The sequence below is a fragment of the Amphibalanus amphitrite genome, unplaced genomic scaffold (assembly GCF_019059575.1).
Source record: "Amphibalanus amphitrite isolate SeventyFive unplaced genomic scaffold, NRLGWU_Aamphi_draft 000985F_arrow, whole genome shotgun sequence".
Classification (NCBI taxonomy): Eukaryota; Metazoa; Arthropoda; class Thecostraca; order Balanomorpha; family Balanidae; genus Amphibalanus; species Amphibalanus amphitrite.
The window spans coordinates 88915-109993 of NW_024882479.1; the positions used below are offsets into that span (position 1 = coordinate 88915).

General features: G+C 46.4%; 1 protein-coding gene across 1 annotated transcript in view; it reads left to right on the forward strand.

The window, feature by feature from the left end:
* LOC122368882 overlaps positions 1 to 13677 on the forward strand; it is a 34226-nt gene extending 20549 nt beyond the window's left edge. Inside the window, exons 8-9 of the mRNA XM_043343192.1 lie at positions 12448 to 12590; positions 12879 to 13677. Coding sequence (XP_043199127.1) covers positions 12448 to 12590; positions 12879 to 12946 — 211 coding nt within the window. The 3' untranslated portion in view covers positions 12947 to 13677. The remainder of the gene's footprint in view (positions 1 to 12447; positions 12591 to 12878) is intronic.
* Positions 13678 to 21079: the final 7402 nt, after the last annotated feature.

A 21079-nucleotide genomic window follows, 5' to 3' on the forward strand; every position in this document is an offset into this window, starting at 1 on the left:
GCAAAGGTCACGCGGCCCAAATTTGCACAGCAGATTGTGGCCCACCCAGTACAGCTAGAGCGCTAAAAATGGCACCAATCGACTCGCCAGCATCTAATCTTACTTTCCCAACACTCATTTGACCTCTCAAGGTCATTCGATGACCTAAGGTCATTTGTGGGCTATGTCGAAAATACACTTGCACAGCTGTTTTTGAGTAGAGGGATTGACCGAATTCCAAATCAAAGCACATCATCGGGTAGCCCGTGGGCCGTAATAACTTTCCTTAAAAACCGCTTCTCGATAAGTGACCCCGTTTGACCTCGGCAGGTCAAAATGTGCAAATAAACGACACTCCATACGTTGGTGCCATTTTTAGCGCTCTAGCTCTACTGGGTGGGCCACAATCTGCTGTACAACCTTTGCTGACCTCTGTAGGTCAAACGGCTGGGAGTGCCACCGAATAACTCGAAACGTGGATTGGGCATGTCAGGACCTACATCGTGTGCGAGTTTTAGCTTGATCGGAGATGTCCCGAATCTGGGCTGAATCCTGGCTGCGACGTATGGAGTGTCGTTTATTTGTACATTTTGACCTGCCGAGGTCAAACGGGGTCACATATCGAGAAGCGGTTTTTAATGAAAGTTACTACGGCCCATGGGCTACCCGATGATGTGCTTTGATTTGGAATTCGGTCAATCCCTCTACTAGAAAACTGCTGTGCAAATGTATTTTCGACATAGCCCACAAATGACCTTAGGTCATCGAATGACCTTGAGAGGTCAAATGAGTGTTGGGAAAGTAAGATTAGATGCTGGCGAGTCGATTGGTGCCATTTTTAGCGCTCTAGCTCTACTGGGTGGGCCACAATCTGCTGTGCAAATTTGGGTCACGTGACCTTTGCTGACCTCTGTAGGTCAAACAGCTGATAGTGCCGCCGAATGACTCGGACTGTGGATTGGGCACGTCATGGCCTACATTGTGTGCGAGTTTCAGCTTGATCGGAGATGTCCCGAATCTGGGCTGAATCCGGGCTGAGTCTGGGCTGAATATGGGCTGTCTTGACGGACATCATTGTACATGCCTATTCACTCACGAGACAATTACTTTTTTACAAATACCGATTAAAACCCAATGCCGTGAGAGGGATGCTACCTGGGCTTATAGATGCAACAGCGAGTTAGAGTTCCTAATTTACAAGCCTCACCGGTCGGACCTTTATTTTTACATTTCCTTCTGGGTGGGCAAATCGACACCACTGGGTGGGCAAATCGACGCCACTGGGTGGGCAATTGTGGTGACTGGGTGGGCATTTGCCCACCCAGTGGGTATGTTAGAGGAGGCCCTGGTTTTACACCACTTCATTCGCCTCCATTGCCCGGTAACGGCGCCGCGCGGCGCGGCCGGCCGGCGCCCGCTGTAGTTTCAAACACTGCCCGATAGATGGCAGGCGCAGAAGTGGTCCCAGCCGTCCCGGTACGACTGTCATTCCAGAGGTGTGAACTCATTTTAGTCAGGCCATAAAAAGATATTGACGGCCGTTTTACGCAATTTTACCAAAACTACTCGTCGGAGAGACGCAAGGGCGGATCCAGCCGGCCGTCTTGGGGGGAGCCAACCGGTTGGGACTAGCCAAACCTACACTGAGAAAAAAAATTATTCCCCTGGAACACCTTAACCCGCGCCCTGCTGGGGGTCCTGGATTTCCACGCCCTGCTGGGGGGGTGTTTGAACACCCCCCCCTTGTAACTCGGCTGCTGGGCCACGTAGCGATACGCGGAAGGCGGCGTTCGAAAGAGCGTCAAAAATAATGACGAAATCACTTCGGTCAATTTTTTGGTCAGGTCAAAGGTCAGGTCACCAGAGGTCATTGAAGGCAAAATTTCGCCGATTTCCAGGTCGAATGTCGAAAATTTCCAAGAAGCCAACGCATAACTCGGGAACCAATAGAGCTACAGCGCCGCGGAAAAGCGCATTCGATAGCCCTATTAACGCCCTTTCTGAGTAATTCTCTCAGATTTGACCTAACGTCAACGGTTTTGCCTGCAGGGGGCAAAAACTGCAAAAATAGCCGATTTTTTCGAAAACAGTTTTTCTGCAATAACTTTTGACCCAAGCCTTGTACGAGCTTACTTTTACCGGCATCGTGTTCCTCTCGTCAAGACGCATCGAATGAACTATGTCTTGACCTTGAAAGGTCAACTTGAAAATTTGACCTCAGGTCAAGGTCATGACCTGACCGGAAAGGGTCATGTTGCATATCAGTCGATCCGTATCGTCGAGCTGAACACATCTAAGGCGTTTTCATCGCTCTAGCATGCCTCTATCAAAAGTTATTTGCGAAAAACTGTTAGATACCATTCGTGACCTAAGATGACCTCAGGGCATAAACAAGGGTCACGGACACCATTTTCAAGTTCAGTGTGTCTAAACCACTTGTAATTCGGTGTTTGGGAGTGTTTATAATGTCTTTCATCCAAAAGAGGCGCATTTCAATTTTCTCCCATTGACTTATAATGGGGAGGTCGCAAAATTGACCTGACCTTAGGTCATCGATATCAAAATTCTGAGATATACATTTTGTACATGCTATTGCTCTTAGCAATCGCTGAAAGTTTCAAAGCGATCGGTCACTCGGTGTAGCTATGACAGACATTGAAAGTTTTTATGAGGTGAGGTCACTTCAAGTGACCTGGTGACCTGACCTTGAATGACCTTGGTCTGAAATTTCCACAACATGTGTAGAATTGATGTATGGTAAGGTGTACCAAAAACGGCGGCGCTCCGCGCCGCCGTTTTTGAGATATTCGCGAAAAACCACAGGGGGGGGGGGTGTTCAAACACCCCCCCCCCAGCAGGGCGCGGGTTAAAGGGTGTGTACCAAACTGCACCTCGCTGGGGTGTCAGACGGGTGTCACTTTTGACACCAATACAGGTGTCATTGGGAATGAAACACCGGGTGTCTGACACCCTTTTAGGTGTCTGATACCCTTTTGGGTGCACACCCAAAAGGGTGTCAGACACCCGGTTTTTGATTCCCAATGACACCTGTATTGGTGTCAAAAGTGACACCCGTCTGACACCCCAGCGAGGTGCAGTTTGGTACACACCCTTAAAGGTGTTACGAGAGTGTCCATTGGATGCCAAAAAAGGTGTCGACACATTCTTACATTTATTGGTTCAAACAGGCATATCGCATACAATGGCATTCCTATCTTGTATACAGCAACAAATTATAAAGTACAAAAAATATGGGCCCTATATTTACGGAGAAATCCAATGAAAACTCACCGAAACACATCGGGTCCATTCACAGTGAGAAGTTGCTCGCATTTCAGCAATGATAATTAACCGTCGATTATCTCCAACCAGATGTTATTCCGCAGTTCACTTGCTTTCGTTTCCATGGTGCAATGCTGTGTTGTCATCCTCACTCCAGACTTCAAATTTCACCGAGTACCGCCCGCCTCGTCATTTGAATAAACACGGAGCAAGATACAAATAAAAGCTAAACATTATCATTAACGCACAATCACTTGAAGAAGTACACTGCGAACAACGTTCGGCGCCACTATATCCACATAAATTCAAAAAAAGCCCTGCCATCACTCACACCGCACACGCACCACGTGGCACGCCGCCGCCAACTGAAATCTAACGGCTTTCCTGCAAGGTGGCGCTTTTTGATCTTCGCATGGTTGACGCCGTGACTAGCACACAAATGACGTCACACAATGAAGCTTGCTGATTGGGTAATGATTCAAACCACTGGACCTGCTGTGGTTTCTAGCAGTGCTACGGAGTCAGAGTCGGAGTCTGATGGAGTTGGCAGTTCTGGCCGGAATAGGAGTCCATTTTGGAAGACAGAGCGGGAGTGCGAGTCACTGAAAATCCGTTAAGGCCTGGCTACACTATGCGTTTTCTTCGTGCGTTTTTTGCGTGTTTGCGTGTTTTGCGTGATATCGTTCTAGAAAAAAGAACGATATTACGTTTTTGTGATGTTTTTCACCTTAAATTTTAGTTACATAAGAGTTATATTAGCTTTTGTATATAACCAAAGTAAAAATTATATTGTTTATAACTTTTTTCCTAGAACGATATTACGCAAAACACGCAAACTTGCAAAAACGCACGCAGAAAACGCATAGTGTAGCCAGGCCTTTAGACACCGCATCCCTGGTTCCTAACACAAGTGACGTCAGAACAATTTATGTGATAATTTAGGTTCGAATACACGACAGCTTTCAAACATTTCATGACTCATGCTGGAATGTTCCTCAACAAATGACAACACACGTGAAGGTATCACAAGGGTATCAGATCCCTTTTAAGGAACATTTTTGTTTACACCTTTTGAAGTGTTGATGGTTTACGAGGTGTGGCTAAAAAGAAACCGGACTGCTCGTGCTGACCATTAAGTAGGGGGCCCGAAAACCAGCGAGACACTGGACATTAATATTTATCATATTGTCGTGATGTGTGCCATACGGCACCTCGATATCGCTATTATTCTCCTTTCCACAGCTCTTTGTTTTATTGATGACGCTGACGGTGGTCACTCCGGTCTGGATGTCCTCGACTGATTCAAAATGGGTTTCCTTGACGACGTTTTTCATTTCAGGGAACAGCCAAAAGTCACAGGGAGGGAGGTTTGGCAAATAGGAGGGTGCTTGAGCACCGCGACCTGCTTTTCAGCAAAGAACTGCTTGACGCTAATGGCAGAATGCACGGGAGCGTTGTCGTGATGGAGCACCCAGTTCTTTGCTTCCCAGAAACTCCACTTGGTGCGCCTGACTCGTGAATTGAGGCGTCCCAGGTCTTCCTTGTAGAAGTGGCTGGTCGACTGTGGTACACCTCCAGCACGAACTGGCGGTGAACGAATCCCCTATGATCGAAAAAGACGATCAATGTCGTCTCCACTCTCGACTTCGACATGCGCGCGGACGTTGATGGACCTCCAGACCTTGGGGTCATCACCGACATCCTCACGACCAGTGCTGAACCTCGTATGCCATTCAAACACTTGCATGTTACGCATGACTTGCTCCCCATTAACAGCCTTGAACAGATTCAGCGTCTCTGTTGGACTTTTCTCCAGTCTGGCAAGAAACGTGATGTTCCCTCTTTTTTCGAAGTTCATTGTAGAAGCCTGGCGATGACAAGGCCGCCGAACATCGATAAAACAAAGGGCTGTGGAAAGGAGAATAATTGCGATATCGAGATGCCGTTTGGCACACATCACGACAATATGCTAAAGATTAATGTCAAGTGTCTCGCTAGTCTTCTGGTCCCCTAATTTATGGCCAGCACGAGCAGTCCGGTTTCTTTTTAGCCACACCTCGTAGGGTGTTTGACACCCGAATGGATGTTGGTGTAGGACACCCATTAATGTGTCTTTCTGAATCCCATCATGGTGTGTTTAAAAGCGCGTTGCACTTGAAGGTTGTCATCGTGGTGTTGTACACCTCCATGATTCCCAAAACAACATTTTTGACACCAATCTGGGCGTTATATATGACACTGCAATGATGTCCGACACCCGTGAGACACCCCATGGGAATATTTTTCCTCATTTTTTTCACGCTGTTTTTGGTGTCAGATCCTTTTGCAAGTGTCAATGTGACACCTCTAGCAGTGTCGGACACTCTTAACATTCCGCTTCAATAAATGGCAACACCTGTGAAGGCATCATAAGGGTGTCAGATGCTTTTAAAAGAACATTTTTGACACCTTTTAGGGTGTTTGATACCTTAGAGTGTTTGATACCCGGATGGGTGTGGGTGTCGGACACCTATTAAGGTGTCATGCTGAATCCCATTAAGGTATATCTAAACGCTCGCATGCGAACGAACACTTGAAAGGGTGTCATCGTGGTGTTGTACACCTTAATGATTCCCTAAACAGCATTTTTCAACACCAATCTGGGTGTTCGATGACACCTCCAATGGTGTCTGACACCCGTAAAACACCCCTGGGGAATAATTTTTTTTCTCAGTGTAGGGTACCCCCAAATCTAGTTTTCTCACCGGTTTTAGGCCACTTATTTTTCACCCTTCGCCTTTTCATCGAAAAAAAAAACGAAACGAAAACATTTGCAAAAAGTGAGATATTTTGTCTCAGCTGAGTCAAGAAACTACCTTTTTGGTAACGTAGAATAAAGGCTTAAATCTTCCACATGAGCTGTCAAGCCAGGTAAAGAGGGGGATTTTTTTCTTAAATGTTTTCTTCCCTTTAGTTTTCCTTTGTGACCCACAACCGCTAATTCAGGGAGGGCAAGCTGCCCCGAAGGTTACTAGCCCTATGAAAAGTTGTGGGGCGGCGCCCCCACGGCCCCAGAGTTGTGGGGGCAGGCTGCCCTCACTGACCCCCAGCTCCCGCTCCCATGACCACAAAGTTCAGGCCCATGGCCCGGCGTCGAGCTCAAATTCAGACTCGGCAATGTTGATGGTGTGTCCGAGTTCAGACAAGCTGAGCTTATGCTGGATTCAGCTAGGACGATTGAAGAGGTATCCTGTTGGGCTAAATGCCGGACAATCTCAAGCTCTTATTTTGCATTTAACCCTCGCCGGCCGAGGGGGGGGGGGGGGCGGGTGCCCCATAGGGTTTTTTCGCGATAGCTCCGAACACGCTGGCGATAGAGAGCTGAAACTTGGCATACCTGACCTTTGATCCAAGCCGCATCTTTTGACACCAACCGCATTTTTGGGTCAGGTCAGGTCACTGACCTATGACGTCATAAGTGAACCTCTGCACGGTCTTCAGATGTCGCAACTTCGCAACGCCCTCACTGCCAGAGGAGATGTCACAGGGAAATGAAACTTGCAGGATCTAGTATCCATTATGAGTCTCACAACTTGTATATCTCGGATTTTTCCTAAAGGTCATATGAGGTCAGGTCATTTTCGTGACCTCACCATTATAAGTCAATGGGGAAAAATTCAAACTGCTATTATGGCGCCGGGAACGATCTCCAACTATCTCAAGCACACAGAATCGTGATTTGATGCACTCCTTGCAAGGTTAGATGCGTCACTTTTGCAATGTTGACCTTCCGTGACGTCATTTATGACGTCATCAAGGTCATATTAGTTTTTCGTCAATAACTCCCGATCAAATTGAGCTAGCGAGTCGGGAAAGCCACCAATGGACTCAGGAAGACCTGCCGAATCGAATGATATGCGACATGACCTCTTTCGATCAACTTCGTGACCTGGGGGTGCTGACCTGACCTTGACCTGAGGTCAACACCCCAAGTTGACCTGACCCGGACAAAAAGCATATCATTCGACGCGCCTGATCAAGGCGAACACGATGCTGCCAAAATCGCGGCTCTGCGGCCGTTTTTTGCGAAGTTATTCACCAAAAACTGAACCGTACCCTGGGGCACTTGACCTGACCTCAGAGGTCACCGGTTGACCTAGGACCTTAAAATCGGGTACCAATCTCTGCGTCTCGTAACGGCGCACACGCTCGTTTTTTCCGCGACGCGCTAGCTCCACCAGGGGCGAAACGGCGAGGGGGGGGGTCGTACCCGCCCCCCCCCTCGGCCGGCGCGTATGTAGAAAACCAATAGGTCCGGCGAGGGTTAATGCTTAATTATCCTACTATGTTGAGTGAAAACTACCCATGTGTCATTAAGTATAACTTCAAATAGTGGGTTTAGTTAGTGACATATGGTGGAACATTAGGGGTTTTAGGGGTGCACATGCACCCCCTAACTGAATAAAGCACCTTCTCAAAATGACGCTTGAAACCCTTCAAAAACAAGTATAGGTAAGGGGAAATTGTGTCTTCCTCTGTTAACCCTCGCCCGTATAGGGGGAGGGGTCGAACAGACCCCACCCCCTCGGTTTTTCGCGAATAACTCGCGTAAAAACGGCTAATCGCGACCAAACTTTCAGCACCCTCGAGTTAATCAATTTTGCATCTACCCTAAAACTTTAATTACCCTGACCCAAGTGACCTTTGACCTGTGACCTATTTCTCGAGACCATGCTTGGCCGGGATCGCGATTCGGCGTATGGTGGCTCGCATTAGCCGCGCGTTTGCAGTCTGTTCGTGGTTTCAAGCGTTCAAACATGTGATATGATGTTGGTTCCATGCATTTGGATGGGTGTGAAGGTCACCTGAAGGTCAGGTCAGGTCATTGACCTTTGATAACCTCAGTTCACTTTTTCGAGTTTTACATGTTTCTAGGCTAGTTTTTGGAGCTGAATTCGAATTCAGCAACCATTTGAACATTTACGAAGTACTTTTGGTGCCTTCGTAACATGTTACGAAGCTGTCAGAGGCGGTTGACAGTGACACGTACTACGAATACCCGGCAGGACCACTACTGGTTGACCTGACCCGACCTGGCCTAAATGCATGAAGACATCTGGGATCAACACTAACACGATATTGGTGATCAGCACCCCGAAAAAGCTCAGCCACACTTACGACGCTCTAACAGGTCCCAATTTTCCCGACTTTTGGGTCATTGACCTGACCTGGAAGGTCAACCATGAACCAATGACCTAGGACCTTAAATTGGGTATCATCGTCTTCCTCTCGTCACAGGCAGCACGCTCGTTTTTTTTCGCGAAGCTCTAGCTGGATCAGCGGCCAAACGGCAATGGGGGCAACGGACCCCCCACCCCCCATACGTTCGCGGCTGAGAAAACGCCAATACGGGAGAGGTTTAAATCCATATACCTTCAGGTATGAGACAAGAAAGCTACTGGTTAATAGTGTTAATGATCTATGAAGAAGCTTCAGCGATTAAAAAGCTTCTGAAATTTCTCAAGCTTAAGTTGATTATACTCAGTGTTGTTATGTTATGATCATTCCTCAGTTTTCTGACAAGAATCACACATTTGGCCATGGCAAACGTTAAAAATACCTTTTTCTTTAATAAAAAGTGCTCAATGACAATCTAATTTTCCAACAAATTTGCAATTAAAACCAACTAGTACACAATACAGAACACGTGCCTATGAATGCGAATAACAATGTGATATCATGTCGATTTCTCCTACATGTTAACCCGCGCCCGGCTGGGGGTCCTGGATTTCCACGCCCTGCTGGGGGGGGGGGGTGTTTGAACACCCCCCCCCCTTCTAACTCGGCTCCTGGGCCACGTAGCGATACGCGGAAGGCGGCGTTCGAAAGAGCGTCAAAAATAATGAGGAAATCACTTCGGTCAATTTTTTGGTCAGGTCAAAGGTCAGGTCATCAGAGGTCATTGAAGGCAAATTTTCGCCGATTTCCAGGTCGAATGTCGAAAATTTCCAAGAAGCCAACGCATAACTCGGGAACCAATAGAGCTACAGCGCCGCGGAAAAGCGCATTCGATAGCCCTATTAACGCCCTTTCTGAGTAAGTTTTTCAGATTTGACCTAACGTCAACGGTTTTGCCTGCAGGGGGCAAAAACTGCAAAAATAGCCGATTTTTTCGGAAACAGTTTTTCTGCAATAACTTTTGACCCAAGCATTGTACGAGCTTACTTTTACCGGCATCGTGTTCCTCTCGTCAAGACGCATCGAACGAACTATAATTTGACCTTGAAAGGTCAACTTGAAAATTTGACCTCAGGTCAAGGTCATGACCTGACCGGAAAGGGTCATGTTGCATATCAGTCGATCCGTATCGTCGAGCTGAACACATCTAAGGCGTTTTCATCGCTCTAGCATGCCTCTATCAAAAGTTATTTGCGAAAAACTGTTAGATACCATTCGTGACCTAAGATGACCTCAGGGCATAAACAGGGGTCACAGACACCATTTTCATGTTCAGTGTGTCTAAACCACTTGTAATTCAGTGTTTGGGAGTGTTTATAATGTCTTTCGTCCAAAACAGGCGCATTTCAATTTTCTCCCATTGACTTATAATGGTGAGGTCGCAAAATTGACCTGACCTTAGGTCATCGATATCAAAATTCTGAGATATACATTTTGTACATGCTAATGCTCTTAGCAATCGCTGAAAGTTTCAAAGCGATCGGTCACTCGGTGTAGCTATGACAGACATTGAAACTTTTTATGAGGTGAGGTCACTTCGAGTGACCTGGTGACCTGACCTTGAATGACCTTGGTCTGAAATTTTCACAACATGTGTAGAATTGATGTATGATAAGGTGTACTAAAAACGGCGGCGCTCCACGCCGCCGTTTTTGAGATATTCGCGAAAAACCACAGGGGGGGGTGTTCAAACACCCCCCCCAGCAGGGCGCGGGTTAACCCTCGCCGGCACAGGCCATTTTGACTCTGGCTGGCAGAGTTTTTCACGTTTGCCCCAAGGTCACTCAATCATCAAAGCAATATTTCTTGACTTATGTCTTGGGGGGGGGGCAAAAGATAGTATGGCCCCCCTTTGACCGTCTTGGGGGGGGGGGGCCATGGCCCCGTTGGCCCCCCCCCCTTGGATCCGCCCCTGGAGAGACGAACGAAGTATTTGCGCTGTTGCTCCGTGTGCAATGTATCACCCACAATGGGAAAAGGCGACACAAAAGATCGTGTCCGTAGTCGGACCGTACACTGTAAAAAATATTGACAAGCTATGTGTCAAAACAAGGGTCTCGAAACAGTCACCAGGTTGTCAATGCTTCCGGTACCTACCACTTGACTAGTTACCGCTTAGTTAGCTTACAGGCTGAGAACTATCCAGATCGTTATGATCCGGTATTGTAATGATACCCTAGGTGTACCTTTGTTTTGAAGTGCTGAATTAACTATCAAGGTTGTTTGACGTTTGTTTTCGCCTCAATCCGAAACGAGGAAGACCCTCATCAAATTATTAGGTGAAAGCCAGCCTCAGGATGATCAAAATACTAGGGGTAGTTTTGTCATAGTAATCTGTGAAGGGTGAGGAACAAGCCGTAGCAATGCACTCGTCACTAAACCAGCCTGAGATTATTCGCCAGGTAGCTGCTGCGTTTCCCTACTTGCTGAATCATGTTTGCAACTTTCCATTTCCAGACACTGTTTTTACGGCAAATAAATTGTTGAGTTATTTGGAAGGTGAATGACAATTTTATTTCTATTCATTTCTATTCATTTGTATTTTCGATTGCCCTAAAACTTTTTTTTAATCGTTTGCGGTAGGTTTTTATTGTTCGCAATAAAGTTGCGCACCTGTGAATCCTTCACTTAATGCGTTCCCGGCTTCCCGGCGCCAGTTGCGCTGTGCCGTGCCACGCTCGGTCGGGGGTTTGCGCGTCTGTGAAGTGCGAGTGTTTATCACTGGGCAAACCTGTATCGTTTCCATTTGTGCAGTGTCTAGTTATGAAGAATTGCTTGCCGATATATGACCTGCAGTGATCGACGTTCTGATTCAATAACTTGCCATAAGCCATTATTCTCAACCAAATCGCGCAGAGACGTTTGCAAAGTTGTCGAGGGGGGGGGGGGGGAACAAGAGCGATTTTAAATGAATTGCTCTCCATGCAGTGCAATAGGACAGTGCACAACGTACACATACATAACAATTCAGCACAAGACCAAAACAATAAAAATGATACCAACGGGAACGTTGAAGGGTGAATAAGCATATGGACAGGACATGGGCTGAGCTAGTTTCTATAACGTTTGCCATTTCAAGTGCATGATAGACCGGAAGTCAACTCCACTGGAATTGAAGACACAACATATCAGTACGGCCTATAGACAGTCTCATTGGCCTGAGAACTGCAATATAATATTTATTTATGCCTACATGTCTGAGATGGTCAGAGTATGGCATGGCCTGGCATGGCCTGGCATGGTATGGCCTACACGATAGGCATTATCACAAGTGTATTCGCGGCCATTGGGGCGACGTAAGAAAAGAAGAAAACATCTGGCCCCAAGAACTTTGAATTATCAGTTAGCATGCAAATTTTCCTCGATGTGTAGAGAATCTACGTATAATTATTAGAGAAAATTGCATTTAAAATTGTCCTATTATGTTTTTTTTCATCGTTTGAACGATATATTCTTTTACTAAGCTAGAAACACTTATTATAAATAGTTCCAGCATCATCATCAAGAACAATAAGGACGGCTTGAAGTGAATACAACTATCTAAACGGTTTTATAAGATTTGAAGATCACTTCTAAAATTGCCTGTAGAAATATTGAAGGCAAAAGTTCACCTTTTTCACAAGACGGATGTCTATAAACCTATTTAACGTGTGACAACTCAGCCGGTATTTCGTCGCCTACAGCCCAGCTTTCCCTAATGACCGCTAGAGGCGCTGCTATCGATGTCCGCCCGTACCGCCTAACGAGAGATGGCATGGAATATCATATGGCTCACAGTATCGTGTGAAGCATCCATAGCGCTCCACTGTATCATACTGGGAACTTGAGATAGCCGGAGGCACATTTTATATTATGAACGACATTGACAATGCACTATGCAGTGTCTCCGTGTTTAATCGCCCACTGGTGCCACTGTGTGACTGTGTCCCGTATACTAACCTGTTCTGTTTTGTTCTGATCTTGTTGCAGGATGGCAGTGACCTGCAGGAAACTGTATAGACTGTACATCAAATCCTCAACTGAAAACTGCCAGGCCGTCCTGACTGCCCTGCACGAGACAGACCTGGGATGTGACAGTGACCAGTCCCGCATCATTAATCTTCGGGTCCCCAGTAAGTGGCGGCGTCTCTGACCACCCACACCAGCCGACATGGCGCCACCGGCCTCTCGGACACCACACTGACGCACGTGACGTCACCAGTACTGACGTCACACTTGGTGACGTGTATCCCCGTAAGTGGCGTCACAGTATCAGTACCAGCCCTCATGACGTCATTACTCAGTGAAACACACATTGTCATTGTGTTCGTTTATGTATCTGTAGGTGACGTCATCAGTTTGAGTTGCCCCATGTAACATCACTAGCAATCACTGTGTAATCTGACGTGTTCCGTTTCCAGAGTCTGTATACGACAAGCTTACCAAGCCTCCCAACGGCAGCAAAATCTGTTTGAAGTACTTTGGCTAGACGACTATCTTCCCGGTGCCTCGTCCGCTCATGTGCCGTCAGCGGTGTCGGAACTCGACAACAGATGGCAGCACCGTGTCCCGTCGGCAGCGCTGTACGGGGCACAATACACATCTAGACCTTCATATCCAGAAGTACTTCGAGCCGCCCTGTCCCATAGGGTCAGATCCGTGGGTACTTTACCGCCGTGCCAGTCTGGTTTGGGCTGAGTAGCCACCTGAAGGCTGGTCATTTGATTTAGGCACAGATTGCTACGTTTGTTGACACTGCTTTGATAGACACTAGTTATTTTCCGAGATGTATCACCCTCGGGGCCACTGTCCAGCCGTCGGTAAACCGTTGTCACTGTGCCGGAGGTACAGCCGTGGTGACGTCACGTGTGTTGTGTTGTGACGTCACGCTGGCTCACACCGCTGTGCTGTTGTGTTGTAGTTTCAGTTTAGACCAAGGCCCTCTAACCGTTTAGACCAGAGAGTGGTTGGAGCTAGCTGTGAGGGTGGCCGGTCCGGGCGATATCGGACCTCGACCGTCACTGTGTCGGACCGTCGGTGGTCAGGTCGGCTGTGGTTTGTTTGGACCAGATTTGTCCGGTTGTGGTTCGTTTAGACCAGATATGTCTGGCTGTGGTTCGTTTGGACCAGATTTGGCCGGTTCGATGTCGTTCATGTAATATCAAGGACTATGGGAAATAGAGACGATTGAAATACACAACTGCCGGATCAACAGGGCTCTTCATGTACTTTGACCTGAACTGTGACGTCATTGGTGACCTCGAGGTGAATGAAAATAGGCTTCATTCAACAGTTTTTTTCAGGGTTATTAGACGGCAGACGCCGTTTGAATTTTGACGATCGGCTCAGTAGTTTCGGAGATAGAAGGGGGGCTTTGGAGAGCCCCCCCCGTCACTCGCGTTATGGAAAATACCCCAGTCATACGCGGGTTAAATTATACAGACATTGTTTTCGAATGAAACACTGAAATACATTTATGATATATATATATATATATATATATATATATATATATATATATATATATATATATATATATATATATATATATATATATATATATATATATATATATATATAATAATAATAATAAAAAATGGTGCAGATTTGGTCAAATAAGGTGCATTCGCGAGATAGCCCGTCGTGAAAACGGCTAATATTAACAAAATGCCAAAAACATTACGATTGAAATAGCAGATACCAAGTCAGTGTCGCTTTGGTACCGGTGTACTAACAAGTTGGTATCCGATTGACATGTCTACCATATACCTATACATTAACAATCCGGACAACTCTATTCCGCAATTTTCAAGTCGTTGCTACACCTTCTTTATATTTTTAAGCTATTGCTGAATCAGATAGTCGCGTTGGTTTGCTGGCCTAGTAACTAGTTCCCTGTAAAGTACCTACTGCGTAACTGTTTCCGTCAAGACCTTACCACCCACGTCATGGTTCATCCTGGGTGACGATTCTGCATCTCACCGTAGGCTTTCATATCATTCATGGAACGCACAGATCATCACCGTGCCCTGCCTGCCGCCTACTGCCAAATCCGGTAATATCCGGCCTTTTCTGACTAGTTCCGGCTTTGTCACCAGCTTCAGTGAAAGCCGATCTTCTCAAAGCGGATATGATGGCATTGCTATCCCGCGCCCTGCTGGGGGGGGGGGGTGTTTGAACACCCCCCCCCCCTGTGGTTTTTCGCGAATAGCTCAAAAACGGCGGCGCGGAGCGCCGCCGTTTTTGGTACACCTTATCATACATCAATTCTACACATGTTGTGAAAATTTCAGACCAAGGTCATTCAAGGTCAGGTCACCAGGTCACTTGAAGTGACCTCACCTCATAAAAAGTTTCAATGTCTGTCATAGCTACACCGAGTGACCGATCGCTTTGAAACTTTCAGCGATTGCTAAGAGCAATAGCATGTACAAAATGTATATCTCAGAATTTTGATATCGATGACCTAAGGTCAGGTCAATTTTGCGACCTCCCCATTATAAGTCAATGGGAGAAAATTGAAATGCGCCTCTTTTGGATGAAAGACATTATAAACACTCCCAAACACCGAATTACAAGTGGTTTAGACACACTGAACATGAAAATGGTGTCCGTGACCCTTGTTTATGCCCTGAGGTCATCTTAGGTCACGAATGGTATCTAACAGTTTTTCGCAAGTAACTTTTGATAGAGGTATGCTAGAGCGATGAAAACGCCTTAGATGTGTTCAGCTCGACGATACGGATCGACTGATATGCAACATGACCCTTTCCGGTCAGGTCATGACCTTGACCTGAGGTCAAATTTTCAAGTTGACCTTTCAAGGTCAAGTCATAGTTCATTCGATGCGTCTTGACGAGAGGAACACGATGCCGGTAAAAGTAAGCTCGTACAAGGCTTGGGTCAAAAGTTATTGCAGAAAAACTGTTTTCGAAAAAATCGGCTATTTTTGCTGTTTTTGCCCCCTGCAGGCAAAACCGTTGACGTTAGGTCAAATCTGAGAGAATTACTCAGAAAGGGCGTTAAAAGAGCTATTGAATGCGCTTTTCCGCGGCGCTGTAGCTCTATTGGTTCCCGAGTTATGCGTTGGCTTCTTGGAAATTTTCGACATTCGACCTGGAAATCGGCGAAATTTTGCCTTCAATGACCTCTGGTGACCTGACCTTTGACCTGACCAAAAAATTGACCGAAGTGATTTCGTCATTATTTTTGACGCTCTTTCGAACGCCGCCTTCCGCGTATCGCTACGTGGCCCAGGAGCCGAGTTAGAAGGGGGGGTGTTCAAACACCCCCCCCCAGCAGGGCGTGGAAATCCAGGACCCCCAGCAGGGCGCGGGCTATGAATGTTCTCAGTTTGACTTTGACTGAAGATGACCAGAAGAAAGTGTTGAACAAGACTGCATAGTATTTAAGTGCGGAAGAAGTGTTCACTCAAATATAAAGGCCGCCCCAACTCGCACGCGGGTTGCAAGTCTGCGGGTTTTTGATTCGCGGGTAAAATACTCATTCATTGAGTGATTAAACCATTCTATTATGATCACTACAATGCAATGAAGCCGGTACACCCTAATAAAGTTGCATATTTGCAAAACGAACCAAGAAAATTGCCCAACGAACCAAAATTGACTTCATCAAAACAGACCAAAACTCCCAGCCCTCTCAGCGAGGAAAATCGAAAGTTGACTCGAAATAAACTTTTTGAATGCGATAGAAGTTAGCTCGTATGCTGAAAACATGCAATTGCAGACTCGCTTGTTACATGACGGTGTGGCCTGTGGGTCACTCAGCATAGAGTGTATTCTTCTGTCACGTTCGACGTCCTTGATGGAAAAGGATGGCAGAGGCTTGAGCTCCCTGTTTCAGGGAAAACTAGGTATCATAAAAGCAAGATTTCATGTACATGACTGGCAGAAATGGCAAAAATATTTTGAAATTACGCACTACGTGATTGATTTTTCACACACTGTGGATTTTTCCTGTGGTCTAGTCCCGATATCGCTTTGTGCGTGTTCAATTCTTCTTAAAATATGTATTTCATGGCATTTATTAATTTGTGAGGCTAAATGCATTCATATCTTACAAAAACAAAGCAGTTTTTGTTGTCAACACAACAACAGTCAGCAAAAGTAGACTTCGTCAGCAGACGCTAATCGTAGAGCTATTCTATTCCCAATTGGATGAAATCGTTCTAAACGATTTGATACAGACTTAGCAAAGCTTACCTAACAGGTGTGAAGGCACATTGGCACATTGGTCTCCCATCAAACTTATTTCTGTTTAGTTTCTACTTTATTCGACTTTTCTGATTTCGTTTGAGGTTTGAATTGGACAGGTTGAAAAGTACATGAGATGTAACGGTGCTATCACTCTTATATAGTTCATACAAATTACACAGTGGCCCCAGTTTTCAATATTGTTAACCCTCGCCGGCCGAGGGGGGGGGGGCGGGTGCCGCCCCCCCCCCCCATAGGGTTTTTTCGCGATAGCTCCGAACACGCTGGCGATAGAGAGCTGAAACTTGGCATACCTGACCTTTGATCCAAGCCGGATCTTTTGACATCAACCGCATTTTTGGGTCAGGTCAGGTCACTGACCTATGATGTCATAAGTGAACCTCTGCACGGTCTTCAGATGTCGCAACTTCGCAACGCCCTCACTGCCAGAGGAGATGTCACAGGGAAATGAAACTTGCAGGATCTAGTATCCATTATGAGTCCCACAACTTGTATATCTCGGATTTTTCCTAAAGGTCATATGAGGTCAGGTCATTTTCGTGACCTCACCATTATAAGTCAATGGGGAAAAATGAAAACTGCTATTCTGGCGCCGGGAACGATCTCCAACTATCTCAAGCACACAGAATCGTGATTTGATGCACTCCTTGCAAGGTTAGATGCGTCACTTTTGCAATGTTGACCTTGCGTGACGTCATTTATGACGTCATCAAGGTCATATTAATTTTTCGTCAATAACTCTTGATCAAATTGAGCTAGCGAGTCGGGAAAGCCACCAATGGACTCAGGAAGACCTGCCGAATCGAATGATATGCGACATGACCTCTTTCGACCAACTTCGTGACCTGGGGGTGCTGACCTGACCTTGACCTGAGGTCAACACCCCAAGTTGACCTGACCCGGACAAAAAGTATATCATTCGACGCGCCTGAGCGAGACAAACACGATGCTGCCAAAATCGGCGCTCTGCGGCCGTTTTTTGCGAAGTTATTCACCAAAAACTGAACCGTACCTTGGGGCACTTGACCTGACCTCAGAGGTCACCGGTTGACCTAGGACCTTAAAATCGGGTACCAATCTCTGCGTCTCGTAACGGCGCACACGCTCGTTTTTTCCGCGACGCGCTAGCTCCACCAGGGGCGAAACGGCGAGGGGGGGTCGTACCCGCCCCCCCCCCCCCCCCTCGGCCGGCGCGTATGTAGAAAACCAATAGGTCCGGCGAGGGTTAACCCTCGCACCGTTGGGGGAGGCCATTTTGGCTCCCCCTGTGGTTTTTCCAGGTGTCACGACTGTTTGAACACCCCCTTCTAACTCGGCTCCTGGGCCACGTAGCGATACGCGGAAGTCGGCGTTCGAAAGAGGGCCAAAAATAATGACGAAATCAATTCGGTCACGTTTTTGTTCAGGTCAAAGGTCAGGTCACCAGAGGTCATTGAAGGCGAAATTTCGCCGATTTTCAGGTCGAATGTCGACAGTTTCCAGGAAGCCATTAGCCAACGCATAACTCGGGAACCAATAAAGCTACAGCGCCGCGGAAAGCGCATTCGATAGCCCTATTAACGCCCTTTCTGAGTAATTCTCTCAGATTTGACCTAACGTCAACGGTTTGCCTGCAGGGGGCAAAAACTGCAAAAATAGCCGATTTTTTTTCGGAAACAGTTTTTTCTGCAATAACTTTTGACCCAAGCCTTGTACAAGCTTATTTTTACCGGCATCGTGTTCCTCTCGTCAAGACGCATCGAATGAACTATAACTTGACCTTGAAAGGTCAACTTTGAAATTTGACCTCAGGTCAAGGCCATGACCTGACCGGAAAGGGTTATGTTGCATATCAATCGATCCGTATCGTCGAGCTGAGCACATCTAAGGTGTTTTCACCGCTCTAGCATGCCTGTATCAAAAGTTATTTGCGAAAAACTGTTAGACACCATTCGTGACCTGAGATGACCTAAATAGGCATAAATAGGGGTTACGGACACCATTTTCATGTTCAGTGTGTCTAAACCACTTGTAATTTAGTGTTTGGGAGTGTTTATAATGTCTTTCGTCCAAAAGAGGCGCATTTCAATTTTCTTCCATTGACTTATGATGGGGAGGTCGCAAAATTGACCTGATCTTAGGTCACCGATATCAAAATTCCGAGATAAGCATTTTATAGATACTCTTACCCTTATCAATCGATGAAAGTTTCAAAGCGATCGGTCACTCGGCGTAGCTATGGCAGATATTGAAACTTTTTATGAGGTGAGGTCACTTCAAGTGACCTGGTGACCTGACCTTGAATGACCTTGGTCTGAAATTTTCACAACATGTGTAGAATTGATGTATGATAAGGTGTACTAAAAACAGAACTTGAACTTTTAAGACAGTTTCAGTTTGGACTTTGGAGTCGAAGTTCGTACGCCGGCTCTCTTCTCCGTAGGATGATTTGTGACTTAAATATTAAAGCTATGCGGATATAAATTACGAAGTGCTTTCAGCCGGGCACATTGGCTGCTAGGCTGATATGGAACAGATTATTCGTTTAGATGCCATAAACGTGAACTCCTGGCCTACACCCTAGCTACACAATACATTACCTATCTAGCTTGCTAGCTTATCTTAGCTTATCTTACTAGCATACTAGTTAGGTAGGAGGTTATCTCTAGCTTAGCTACTGTCAGCTTTAAGGCGGCCGCACACTGGGCCATTCGGCGGGCGAGATTCCGCAAAAGCGGAATGTCGCGGGCGACATTCCTACAGCGGCTTTCCGCTTGTTTTCAGCAGTTTACAGGACCATTCGGCGGTGCGATTTTCTACTTAGTATTTTCAGGAACTTTATGTGAAACATTTTATGATAAATATAAACGAATGCAAACTAAATACATTTAAGCAAATACAATATTTGCTTATTTAATGCGATTATGCTATATTTCTGTACAATAAAGTTTTGAATATCTATTAATTTGACATAATTTCTGGAGGAAGTTGCAAAAAAATAAAGCTCGTGAATAATGTAAACAACCGTGTTTGTCGACAAATGCAAGAAACCTAAAGACAATTGTGGAGAGGCACATAGTAACCGATTATTGGAATAACCAATGAAGTGTATAAAAACCATTTAATATGGGGAAAGAAGTGCCGCTACGATTTTTTATCAAGTGAAGTCTATTTCTCGGCTGCTCCATCAATAGTTGGTGAGTTTCAAGTTCCACAATTTCGGTGTCCGCGGCGTCGCCGCGGAAAAAGCTGAACCGGTCCAGCTTTTTCCGCAACTCCGCGGCTGTTCGCGCGCATGCGCACTCTACCCGCGGACAGCTAGCTGGCAGCGGTCGGCTGATAATTTTGTCGTTTCGGCAGATGATTCGGCGTCCACGAAAGCGTAATGTCGCCACGGAATTGCGTTTTTGCGGAATGTCGCCCGCCGAATGGCCTAGTGTGCGGCCGCCTTTACTCTTTTTACTTTTTAGCATACTTTTTAGCATTTACATTTAACAGCTTATCTCTACCAACAGAAGGGGGGACAGATCTACGCTCTCCGCTCTCCGCACTTCCAACTGGCACAGGATGACGAAGGACCGGTCCAATTGACATAGGATCGATGTCCAACTGACATAGGACCGGTCCAACTGACATAGGACCGGTCCAACTGACATAGGAGCGATGTGCAACTGACATAGGACTGGTCCAACTGACATAGGAGCGATGTCCAACTGACATAGGACCGATGTCCGAAAATGACATAGGACCGATGTCCGAAAATGACTTAGGACCGTTGTTCAACTGACATAGGAGCGATGTCCAACTGACATAGAACCGATGTCCGAAAATGACGACACCACATCATCATACCCCAACTCAGAAGTTGGACGCTATCGAGCCGACATCCTCCAGTTCACTGACCCCGGTAATTCACCAGGCAGTGCACGCGTCTGACTCATCTTCGCTCCGCGGCGGCCGGCCGTGTGACGTCACCAGGTACGTCACCGCGCGGTGATGACGTCACCGATCGGCCTGCCGCGCGCTATATCAGCGCCGAACACGATCGGTAGGTGGTCACTGTCTTTCAGAAGTCTTGGGTGCGGTGTGTGCGGGCGGCTGTGGTGCGGCTCCGGTTGAGCTTCAAATCAGAATCAGGATCGGTTTATAGTGGATTTTTCAGTCGGAACTGCAGGATTTGGCGGCGTGCCAAGAGACTTACTTAGCGGCTTATCAAGAAGTACAGCACGAGCTAGGCAGGTGAGCAGCGCAGAAATTCCCCGAGACTCTGACTGAAACCAGGGCTGAAACGAAAGGAACTTGCGGCATGGTTTGAACCAAAATTAGATATATTGCTAAAGAGCAATCAGTTTTCAAAATATATGTTGAGCTGTGGTAAAATGACTCAATACGATGCATGCATAATAAGC